Here is a 12,088-nt window from a genome sequence, read left to right on the forward strand (position 1 = left end):
AAGGACAGCTAGACTGTCCAATGTTCAAAGGACAGGCTGATATTAATACCAAAGCAGTGATTTTTGTGTTTGGTGTGGTGCTATAACCAGGAGGATCAGTGGCACGCTATCATTTTCAGTGACAAATTTCAGTTCTGCATCACAACAGAGAGCTGTGTGTGCATAATTCTGTGACAGGATTTGTGGAAAGACACACTTTACTTAAGTCTTGCCTCAGAAAGTTCAGAGCCATAATGATGTGACTTGAGGTCTACTCTGACCATGCCAGCGCAATGTTATAGCCTTTTAACAAGAAAAGACTCACAGGGCTTTAAATTTGGGCTTCACTCCAACCTCATGCTGATCTGCCTAATCTTATGGCCAGTTGTAAAAGTTGTGGATCCACCACAAAGTTTTATATATCACGGTTTGTGTGAAAGCCCAAGAGTGTACCACACCAACTAACACCATTATCTGTTTTGATTTTTTATGCTAATTATTCCATTACAGTGTCTCTGTGTGCTTAACTTTCCCTTCCAATGACTTTTGTACAATGTTTGTCGATGACCTGATGACCTTGTGTGCTCTCTCAAATGGCACAACAGAAATTATTTGTATGCCCAGAGGCTTCCTGATTCCTTCTTATTTCCACACAAAGAATGTCTGATTAACTCTCCTCATGTACTTTTAACTTATCAGTAGATTTTTAGTTCAAAGTGAAAAACCTATCACCACTCCCTCCCCACCCAGAGGCCCCATCCTTTGCAGAACCTGGAGATGCCATCTTGGAGAAAGTAGTGAACAGCAAAGTCGTCATCTCCTGCCGTGCTAAAGGTATGAATTAACCTCACATATCACTTTGCATGCTGATCAAAAAGTTTTGTTATTGTCTTTTCAGTCCAGTGCGCTATCTTCTACCTGTTTGCTGTGACCCCTAAATAGCTTGTAGCAAACTCTAAACAGGGCTTATTGTGGCTTTTCCTGTAGCCACTGTTCTGTGAAGGTCATAACTAATAGCTGTACTGTTGACAGATTTCTCCACCTGGATTGTGGATCTACAATCACCTTGAGTCTCTTGGTTAATACCTATGTGGGTGTTTTGGTGTGGGGCTATTCTCTTTCTATTGTTGACTTATGGAATTAACAACATTTCATGAATTGTTCACAGCTTGGAATATTGTTTTTACTGCTTAATTATGCTTGGAAGTTTCCTAAACCTTTTCTCTTGAAATCTCTTTATACTATCAGACGTCTGATAGTATAAATCATTGTTCTTCCACTAACCCAAGAAAATACAATGAAGTGTTTTGTAACATGACAAAATGTGACAAAGTTCACAGGGTGGGAAATATTTTCGCAATACTCTAAAAATATGAAATAGCTATGCCTCTTCAGAGGGATGTTCTGGGTGTCTCAGTGAATTTACATGACAGCAGCATCCCCCTATGCCGCTGTCCCATCCAGAAACCTGCCCGCTCAACAAGCTAGCATTTTCGAGAGAACTTACAGTTTTATCAAAGCATGCAGGTGTCAGCAGCTGTCCCTGGAATCACTGAGTGATCCTCACCAGACAGCTCCTGCAGACAACCATTGTTTGTGTGGAGCTCTGCCATGGTAACTTGCTCAATGAGAGAAGGTGAGGACTGCGTCTATAATGTGGAGCAACAGCTGGAACATCGGTCTGCCGGCTGCCTCAGTGAGCCACATCTGCTTTCCTGTGCGTCGCGGCCTGCTGGGAGAGGAATCCTAATTACAGGCTGCTGCTGGCAGATAAAGGACAGAGACGTCTGAGGTGCACCGTGAAGCAGGGGAAGAGGCAGATAAAGCCAAAATAGCCCTCTTTACATCTTTGCTATAGAGGAAGGCAGATACCACCATGTACCACTTTATGGGGCTGTTCAAGTACTTGATGTTCAAGAGAGGAAGTCAGCTGCAGGAAACATGCATCCCTGCATTGTTCTCTTGAGATCAATCTGTCTAAGCCGGCCTAATGATGCTAATGCAAATCTCTTGCCAGGAAGACATTATTAATACAACAAGTGTATTGCAAACGAAGGGGGTAAATATTTAAGAAACACATGTAGGATATCCTCTTTCACTAATGACTCTAAGGGAAAAAAAGGGCCTACTAATGAGATCTGTCAGCATCTAAAGCGGGACATCTGTACACATTTCCTCCCAGCAATGACATAATGAATCTGCATTAAAGCTCTTTCAGCTGTACACGCATTAAAAGAAGCAACACATGATGACATTGCCTGTGGTGTACTAGGGTGAGCAGCTTACAGATCGAGGAAAAGTGCTTTTTTTCTTGCCTCACGGCTGGTGTTTGTATGTAACACCTCTGGAAATAGACCAAGTGGTGTTTCCTCCAGGACTGCCACTCTGTCGCTCTGTAGAAAATCCTTTTTTTTTTTCTCACATTTTAGCTTTCTCCGGTGGACCATTTTCACCTCTCCTTCACTCGGTAATCCACAAAACACATCTGTTTCAGGCTCTTCGGGTGAATCGTCAATCCCTTTGTTTTATTTTTTTTGTTTTTTTCCTATGGCTCAAAAGCTTTCATTTCAGTGTTAGGTAATAAATCTGGAGACCATAGTCTTAAATATTACATTTCACATCCCTCTAGTATACTTTGTTTTCTGTTTTATGTGAGCCTGACCTTGGCTATAGTATGCCTCAGGGGCTGCAAGGACTCTAACTGTTTTGGCAGCGTCTCGCCTGCTGTCCTGCAGATAAATGGAGAGCTGGCATTTTCCATTCTGGGCCGCGCGCCCGATAAGTTCTGTCGACAATCGGAGAGATGGGAGTTACTTTTCTTTTTTCATTTTTTTTTTTCTCTCTGCCATGGTTAATATAAAGCTCGTTTTGTGCTCACTCAGAATCCAAATGACTTTCCTGTCTTCCACCTGCAGGTTCACCACATCCCAGGGTACGTTGGTTTAAGAATGGCCTGGAGATCCATCCAGGACAATCGGAGTACTCTGTGGCGAGGGATGGCGCTCTTGTAATTAGCGCAGCATCTGCCAGCCACAGTGGAGACTTCAAGTGTGTGGCAACCAACGAGGCAGGCTCAGTCGAGAGGAAAACCAGGCTAAAAGTAAACGGTGAGGATTTATTTATAGCTGCATACCTGCTTTCTCTCCCACTAACAGCAGACACACTAATGACACAAATCCCTTTATTGTGTATTTTTAGTTCCTCCGGAGATCCAAGACGATGGCCAACCGCTGAACCTGACTGTCACCTTGAGGCAGTCGCTCACTTTGGGCTGCGATGCGTTCGGCATTCCCTCCCCACTAATAACCTGGACTAAAGATGGTCATGCTGTGAGTGCTTCACTTGGATACTGAATCATTTCCATCTCTAGCTGTACAATGCCACCAAGTGGCTGGTGTGTCCTTCAGTAAAGAGGCAGGTGCTTTACAGAGCTGATCGCTGTGTCCAGGTGGAAAACCCCGGCGTGTATCTGCAGAACGGGAACCGACTGCTCAGAATCTACAGAGTTCAACATGAACACGCAGGTCAATTTGCCTGCACAGCTCAGAACTCAGCTGGAGAGGCAAGGAGACAATACAACATAGTGGTACAAGGTGAGGCCAGGAACCCAAAGCTGTAATAATTGACTTTTTTTTTTTTTTTTTAGCTTTATATCATGTTATGTTTTCAAGCCCAGCTCACTCAGCTCCTCCAGACTAGTCAGCACTAATTAGCAAACACCTGGTGGAACTGAGCTTATCATATGAACTATTTCTCAGTCCAGAGCTCCCAAGGACATTTATGAACAGCTTAACAGAGGAAGGCTGTTGTGATGACGCACTGAAGAGCAGGTGCTTCTTAAAGAGACAAAAGGTCCAATTTCAAGACGTTAAATTTCAGAGACAAATTTCTTTTAAATTATGTTTTATTTACATAACATTTTCCTAGGTACTGAAGGCAGCACAGTTGCTTTATTGTGCATTAAAATACCGTTATATGACAAGAAAGCACATGATACTACCCTTTAATTTGTCTTATAACAGAGTTGGAAACCACACAAGTTCTCATAATGTTTGAAATTACTGAGATGTTTCTGTGTATAATTTTATTCCAGCTCCTCCAGTGATCTCGGGAACATCCCGCCTGCAGGAGCTCACCGTGGTGCAGGGTCAGGAGGTGGAGTTCCAGTGTCGAGTCAGTGGGCGACCAGCACCCAGAGTGGAATGGAGCCATGATGGAGAGTACGTCATCGCTAACTTTTGAAAGGTGGCATTCAGCTGCATGCTAAGGACAATACAGTTACATTGATTTGATTATTGATTCCTTCGCCTGCGTTCAGGGTTCTGTCCCCCGACGGAGACCCTCACGTGGAGTTTCTGGAAGATGGCCAGGTCCTAAAGGTGAAGTCAGTCAGACTGAGGGACCAGGGCCTTTACCAGTGTCTGGCCAGGAACAGCGCAGGAACCCAGATGCGCCAGTTCAGACTTACAGTTCAAGGTGTTTTTTTCCTTTCTTGTCGTTCTAAGATTCACCAAAATTAAAAGCGCTTTAAACAGTCAGGATTACACCTCAGACATAAAGGTTAAAACTTTCCCCGTCTTGAGTCTTGAATCAACATCCCTTGCTTAAAATGTGCTCTCTGTTTGATTTTCTCCAGCTCCACCCATCATCAAGGGTACAAATGAGACTTCAGAGGTGTCAGTGGTGCTGGGTTTCCCCACAGTCCTCTCCTGCAATACTGCGGGCTCGCCTACACCCAGCATCACATGGCTGAAGGATAATCAGCCCATCGTGTCCACCCCTCAGCTGACGTACACTCTTGGCGGGCAGGCTCTGCGCCTGGGCTCTGCACAGGGAGACAGCAGCGGCCTTTACACGTGCAGGGCTACAAATCCAGCAGGCACAGCCACCAAGCAGTACTCGCTCAGTGTTTTGGGTAAGGAGTGAACGGTAAAACAACTTGAGCAGCTACTTCTGGATAATTAACTGTTTTCTCCATCTCATCAGTCCCACCGCAGATAGAAGGAGATTCTTCATCCTTGACATTTTCTGGTCAGGAAGAGAAAGTGCGGATAAACGGAAGTTTAACTCTGTCCTGCTTGGCCAAAGGATTCCCCGAACCCAAAGTTCACTGGTTTAAAGATGGACAGGTTGGTGTGGTGCTGCAGCTCCAAGCTCTGTGATTTTCATGCAATGCAGTCTGACCTCTGCTGGTAATCAGTATGAATTGCAAGAGCCTCAACAGGATAAAGATCCCTTTACATAAACCACCCCCTCTCCAGATTTTGTGTGATGAGCAAGCATGTTAATTATAGCAGAAGCATAAAGAATCCAGTAGTTAAATGTCACGACGTTGACAGTAAAAAAAAAAACTGTTGCTGTTTTGTTTTTTTCTCTCCGAATCGGCAATTTCAAATTCCTTCGGTAAACGTGTTACTCAACATCATACAGTTTGTCGAGATTCTTTAGCAGAAATGTAATTCTTCTGAGTCTGATGGACATGTTTATCTCACCTGAACAAGGCGGTTGCGTAACATGTTTTTCCAAGAATTATCTTTACAGACATTTTATAACACTTGCGTAACGGAACCACGAGTTTCTCAGCTGTCTGTTTAATGTCCAAAAAGAAAAGAGGACGGAATTAAACAAAAGGTGCGGATGCTGGCATCCGCTTGTGCTAAGTTAGAAAAAACTTTTCTCATTTGTCTAATTGAAGAGGACGCGAGTCAGCTGATTTACCTCCAAATGCAATTTATTAAAACAATGGAGACTAATGAAGCAAGGTCGCGCAAAGGTTCTGTTCAGTAAAGAAAAGTGAGAACATGACGATGATTATGCAATACAATGACATCTCAACAGGAACACACTGGTTGATTAGTCCATTAGATGACGTCACTGGTTCCTGTCCTGAATAGATACCCTTTTAACCCTTTATATTACCAGTGGTGGTTGTTCAGAGATTATTCCCAACAATGCATGTTTCATACTCTTTTGTTCATTAAGTGTAAGTGTGTTCAGATAATCCTGCCAAGGAAATTAACAAAGAAGAATGTTCCTAAGAGTTGAATCAAACCTTAAAATCCAACATGGCTGTCTTAATGTAAAATGTAGTAACAGGCACAGTAAAAAGTTCATTATTTGTACTAGTATTTTGTGCTTCTTCCTATTTGCACCTCTTTAAATCAGACAAACGCACAGACATTCTTTAGTGGACGCACAGACATTCTTTAGTGGACATAGTCCTACAGTGTTTGAAATCACATTGTGATCTTGTATCGCTTTTGCAGTTTGCCGGGCTGATAAGCAAACAAATTAGCAAATCCCACTAGCTTTTGAAATTGAAACCGGAATGCAACTTAGGTTCACCATCATTGATGCCATTTTCGAATTAAGTTTAGACATTAAAAGGTACAGTTAAACTTAAAATTATCTAGATAATGCTGGATTTAAATGTAAAATTATTCAATAAAGCAAAAAACTCTGCTGCTTATAGGAAGCAAGTTGAGTATTTCCTAACAAAATAAGAGCAAGGTCCATGACTGAGAAACTATTGATCTGCTTCTGTTTACATTTTACCTAAAAACAATATTTAATTATTTATATGTCTTTTGTTTTCTAAGTGTTACAGCTATCAAAGCCTTCTTTCAATTGTGGACAATAAGCAGCCATATCATCCACTACATAACAGTGAATACATTCGTTTTACCTTGCAAATATGTAATACTAGAAAAAAGTCAGTTCCACTATTAGTAATAGATAATTTTTATAATTAATTGCTTTTAATCTCATCAGTCTTCTTCATACCCCTTAACTCACAGAATTCTACATCAAGCTTTTCAAATGTGATGTAAATATATATATATATATATTTATATATGCATATATATTTGTGTCTAGTTGCTGACTGGGAGCCACCAGGCTGGCATTCAGGAGAGTGGTCACCTCCTCCACATAGAGAATGCCATGCTTTCCCACGAAGGACAATACACATGTGTGGTGTCCAACTCCGCTGGAGAGGATAAGAGAGACTTTCACCTCACTGTTCAAGGTGTGCATACAGTTGCTTCAGCTTTGGGTTAAACCTTGTGTCAAGACAACATCTCTCTGTTGAGATTGAAAGATTTTTTTAATCATTAGTAGAAAGTTACCGCGATCGGTTTCTGTCTTCCTGCCAGTTCCGCCCATCTTCCAGCGGGTGACCAACACGGAAGCAGCCTGGGGTTTGGGACATGAAGGGGACAACGAGGACAGGGTGCAAAAGCGGGACGTTGTCTTGGGTCACTCGGTCAGCCTGTCCTGTGAGAGCAATGCCATCCCTCCGCCAAAACTCAGGTGGTACAAGGATGGGAGAAAACTCACCTCGACTGACGGAGTGATGCTGCATCCAGGTCAGTGGAAGCTCCATTTAACTGTGACCTCTAACCTTTTCTGTATGACCGAGACATTATTTCTTTTTCCGGCCAGGAGGACAGGTGCTACAGATCCCTCGGGTGCAACAGGAGGACGGTGGAAAGTACACATGCCAAGCTGTAAATGAGGCAGGAGAGGATCACATGCATTTTGAACTGGAGGTTCTCAGTAAGCAAACAAACACACATTTTTTTTGCTTTGATATTTGCGATAAAATTCAAACATGAGGATTTATTTTTCTATTTATTCATAGTTCCTCCTGTTATTATGGGAGCATCAGAGAAGTTTATGGAGGAAATGGGAGCAGTGGTGAATAGCACCGTGGTTCTCCACTGTGACGCGACGGGACACCCCACTCCGGTGGTCTCCTGGCTGAGAGACGGGCAGCCTGTGAGCACAGACTCGCAGCACCACATCAGCAAGGATGGAACGCAGCTTCAGGTTGGACGTGTTTCACTTTCACCAGTCTGCAGACCGATCTGGCGGAGGATTTCGTTCGGAGACGTAACGCTGTGTTTTTTTTAAATTTTTTTTTTAACCTTTTAGCTTCTCAGTGTGCAGATTTCAGACATGGCTGACTATCTGTGTATGGCAGAGAATAAGGTCGGAACAGTTGAGAAGCATTTCAATCTGGCGGTCCAAGGTAGGACATTTAAAAGTAATCATACCCGATAAACTTTTTTTTACATTTTCTCATATTATAACCATGTGAGAAGTTTTCAGTCGGTAGATATGAAAAGCAGAGTCATTCCTCAAAAAAATTGGACCTGCAATTTGTATGAATTTGTTTGGCTCAATACACAAACATGCAGTATTTTCCAGATTTTCATTTGGAGGAAATCACTAAAACATCTAAATTTCATTCTGTATTCTTCATGTGAAATCCTTAGAAAATACAGTTTATATTGTTTATGGTTATATTGCGAAAAAATGTAAACAAGGTTCTCGGCTATGTGCATTATTTCTGAATGCACACAACAAATGTCATTCTCAGTGCCTCCTAGAATAACTGGTCCCAAAGAAGAGGAGGTGAGTGTGATCGAGGGGCTCATGGTGTCACTGCTGTGCGACGTCCAAGCGTACCCTCCCCCAGAGATCACCTGGACCAGGGATGGGCAGGTTCTCCATTTTAGCACCACGGTTCACATTCTGCCAGGTCAGTCAGGGGTCAACTGCTCCAATCGTTTCTACATCAGCTGCACTTCTGATCCTTTCATCCAATTGTCACACTGATATTAGTTTTTTATATATAAATCTGAACATGCATTAAAGGTGGCCAGATGTTACAGTTGCCTCGGGCGAGACTGGAAGACGGAGGTCAATATGTGTGCACCGCCAGCAACTCGGCAGGGCAGGACCAGAAGAGCTTTCTCCTCAGCGTTTATGGTGAGCAAGCACACAACGATCCATCTGCACATTTCCGATTCATATACAGATGATCAAATCTTAACACTTTTGTCCATGCAATAAAACGTGTTTATCTTTAACCAGCTGTGACTGACGACATGTCAGCCATGTATCATGCAGAGCCTAAATAGATCAAACTTTCCAATGTCTCCAAATAAACAGTCGCGCCCTCGCTGAAACCTCGGCTCGACGCGGAGGCGGACAGCGTGACCCCCCAAGTGGGCTCTTCGGTCGTCCTGCGGTGTGACGCTCACGGTGTTCCTGAGCCAGAGGTCACATGGTACAAGAACGGGCGGCAACTGGCCGAAGGGAACGGGCTGAAGATAAACGTCCACCAGCTGGAGATCATAGGCGTTCAGGTTGGGAGAAATGCGTTACGTCATAGGTGTGTCAGACTGGAAGCAAAACAAAATTCTTATGAGGACATTAAGTGGCTGTCAGCATTAGTTGTTCGCCAGATTGTTGATGTTTGTTATCTGATGAGCACAGCAAACGGTTGGATCATCTGTTTGCCTGCAGTCATCCCTAAAAATTACAAAACGTCACCACAATATACAGATTGACACAGCTACAAGTCTTCAAAATACAGATAAATAATACATGTATGTGGATGGATGGATGGATGGATGGATGGATGGATGGATGGATGGATGGATGGATGGATGGATGGATGGATGGATGGATGGATGGATGGATGGATGGATGGATGGATGGATGGATGGACGGACGGACGGACGGATGAATGGACGGATGAATGGATGGATGGATGAATCCCTGTCAAAAACACATGCATTTCTGCCACAGACTACAGATGGTGGATTGTACACATGCAAAGTGTCCAATGTTGCTGGACAGGTGGACAGGACATTTCGTCTGACAGTCCATGGTAAGAATGTCCCTGAGCTGCACTGTAACACTTTCAACATCTACCTATGGGTGATGTATGATTAAATGCTATGCTTGTTTATTCCCTTAGTTCCACCGGTGCTCGATGGGCCTCAGCGGGAGTCTGTCAATTATACCCTGGGCTCCCATGTGGCCCTGCTGTGTGAGGCCACAGGAGTGCCTGTCCCCAGCATCACTTGGCTGAAAGATGGAACTCCTATAGGTAAGAGCAAGGCAGTGACGGGAGAAATGGGAAAAGTACAAACTTCTCATACGTGACGGCTAAATTAAGAGGGTGCGTATGCGATCCAGAGAGCAGTCTGCAGTGGCAGTGGTCCGTTCGAGGTAACAGGCTAGAGCTGGGCCCTCTCACTCTGTCTCATGCCGGGACCTACACGTGTCTGGTAAAGAACAGCAAAGGACAAACAAAGAAAGACTACACACTCACAGTGCTTGGTAAGCAAGTTTCTCCTTGCATCCTTTTTGCTCTATTTTGACTTTGTGCGAAAGTGAGGATTCACGGGCAGCCTTTACATGTAATCTGCGCGGCTCCCAGTCTCGCCCACCATCCTGAACTCCGACCAAGCATCTGATGTGAGTGCACCCACGGGAGAGGAGCTGACCCTGGACTGCAGAGCAAATGGGATCCCCACGCCCCGCCTCAGCTGGCTGAAAGACGGAGAGCCTTTGGAGGGATCAGACACGCATCACATCGCGTAAGACTCTCACTGCTCTAACTGTGTGTGATTAAGAGATTAGCACTTAAAATGTCAGGAGTGATTAAAACTGCTCCGTGAAGGTTTCTGAGTATTGCTGAATACTCAGAAATCATAGTACAGCATAACAGGCATGACCAAGGGAAGCACAGACAAATGGTTTTAATTCCACCATGACGCGTATTACGAGCAGCTGTGTCACAGCTGTTCTGCTCATGATCATCGCTACTGCATCAGCCAGAGCGAGCAAATCTGTGTTCTTGTGAAAGTCATGGGAAGATGCTGTTAATGATGATGAGAAAATAACGCTGAGAGTCGGAGGTGGAGTACTGAAAACGCTTGTGTGTGTGTGTGTGTGTGTGTGTGTGTGTGTGTGTGGTGTGTGTGTGTGTGTGTGTGTGTGTGTGTGTAAAACCCTGCAGTTTGACCCCTGGTGGCAGCACATTAACTGTAAGGAGGCTGAGCCCCGAGGATTCTGGGACGTACACGTGCTTGGCTGTCAGCACAGCCGGCCAGGAAAGCAAAATCTACACGCTCGTTGTTTTAGGTTGGTTTTGATTAATTATTTGTCTTTGTTAAAGTTTAAAACTGCTGATATTGACATTTTTTTAAACTGTTAATTTTAAGTAAAAAGTTTAAAGATAATTTTAAGTATTCACTGGTTTAAAGATAAACGCAGTGAAGATATTCATAAATAAATCTCTGATATAGTTTTTCATTATTGATGTATTTAGCAATTGGGAATAATTTTGTAAATCTAGCTGAAATTAGAGAAATTTTGTCTGATTCATCTGCAGACAATGAGAAAACAAGTGTCCTTTTATTCGCTGCATTTAAACGTCTGGTTTCAACTCTATCTGTCCACATCTAGTTGCAACACTAATTCGGACTTGCTCTGGTTTATGATAGTCCCACCATTTATTTCCGGTGAGACGACAGTCCCCAGAGAGGTGCAGGTGACTCAGGACAGCGTTGTGACTCTGGAGTGTCACGCAGCCGGAAACCCTCCGCCTCAGATCAGCTGGCTGAAGAACGGCCGTCCGCTGCTCCTCTCTCCCCGCACGCGCCTCCTCTCTGGCGACTCCTTGCTGAGGTCTGTTTAGATCATAGCTGATATCTTGTAAATAATTAGATTATTAGGGGTGAGGTCACTCCTAATGTTCCCCCGTTTTCGAAATGAAGGATTGCTCCTGTGCAACAATTGGACTCCGGGGTTTACACATGTGTGGCGCGGAGTCAAGCCGGCCTCGCTGAGCTGAGCTACGATGTGCAAGTTCAAGGTAGAAATCCAAACATTTCATCGGCAGCTTTACTCTAGAGACAATACAAAGCAAATGCAAATCTGAGGAGTTTATTTGGTACGTGTTCCTGGTGTGCAGTGCCCCCTGGTGTTGATCGTGTGGAACCGGTGGAGCCGGTGACAGTAGTCCAGGGATCCTTGGTGACCTTAACCTGCGAGGCACGGGGGTTTCCCCTTCCCACCCTGACATGGATGAAGGATGGACAGCCGCTGTCTTTACACAGAAACCTGCTGCTGGACGGACAGGAGACGCGGCTCCAGCTGCCCGATGTGACTCGTTCAGATGAAGGCCTGTACAGCTGTGTGGCCAGTAACCAGGCTGGAAGCAGCACCAAAAGCTTTAACCTCACCGTGCTCGGTAGAACAATCACTGCACTCATCATCTCATCTTGTAAAGTCCAATAAACAATGA

The 12,088-nt window shown here is 44.1% G+C and overlaps 1 protein-coding gene across 1 annotated transcript in view; it reads left to right on the forward strand.

The window, feature by feature from the left end:
* The window catches only part of hmcn2 (hemicentin 2), a 55,541-nt gene that overhangs the window by 24,669 nt on the left and 18,784 nt on the right, over positions 1-12,088 (forward strand). Inside the window, exons 25-48 of the mRNA XM_055050610.1 lie at positions 730-813; positions 2,895-3,086; positions 3,178-3,308; positions 3,428-3,572; positions 4,073-4,199; positions 4,298-4,455; positions 4,616-4,894; positions 4,966-5,108; positions 6,856-7,006; positions 7,134-7,346; positions 7,423-7,536; positions 7,622-7,809; positions 7,915-8,011; positions 8,363-8,524; positions 8,641-8,754; positions 8,938-9,134; positions 9,580-9,661; positions 9,752-9,883; positions 9,973-10,116; positions 10,217-10,376; positions 10,799-10,923; positions 11,286-11,469; positions 11,559-11,656; positions 11,756-12,034. Of these exons, the coding sequence (XP_054906585.1) occupies positions 730-813; positions 2,895-3,086; positions 3,178-3,308; positions 3,428-3,572; positions 4,073-4,199; positions 4,298-4,455; positions 4,616-4,894; positions 4,966-5,108; positions 6,856-7,006; positions 7,134-7,346; positions 7,423-7,536; positions 7,622-7,809; positions 7,915-8,011; positions 8,363-8,524; positions 8,641-8,754; positions 8,938-9,134; positions 9,580-9,661; positions 9,752-9,883; positions 9,973-10,116; positions 10,217-10,376; positions 10,799-10,923; positions 11,286-11,469; positions 11,559-11,656; positions 11,756-12,034 (3,699 nt within the window). The remainder of the gene's footprint in view (positions 1-729; positions 814-2,894; positions 3,087-3,177; positions 3,309-3,427; positions 3,573-4,072; positions 4,200-4,297; positions 4,456-4,615; positions 4,895-4,965; positions 5,109-6,855; positions 7,007-7,133; positions 7,347-7,422; positions 7,537-7,621; positions 7,810-7,914; positions 8,012-8,362; positions 8,525-8,640; positions 8,755-8,937; positions 9,135-9,579; positions 9,662-9,751; positions 9,884-9,972; positions 10,117-10,216; positions 10,377-10,798; positions 10,924-11,285; positions 11,470-11,558; positions 11,657-11,755; positions 12,035-12,088) is intronic.

The sequence above is a fragment of the Poeciliopsis prolifica genome, unplaced genomic scaffold, assembly GCF_027474105.1.
Source record: "Poeciliopsis prolifica strain line A6 unplaced genomic scaffold, Auburn_PproV2 SCAFFOLD031, whole genome shotgun sequence".
In the NCBI taxonomy this organism is placed as follows: domain Eukaryota; kingdom Metazoa; phylum Chordata; class Actinopteri; order Cyprinodontiformes; family Poeciliidae; genus Poeciliopsis; species Poeciliopsis prolifica.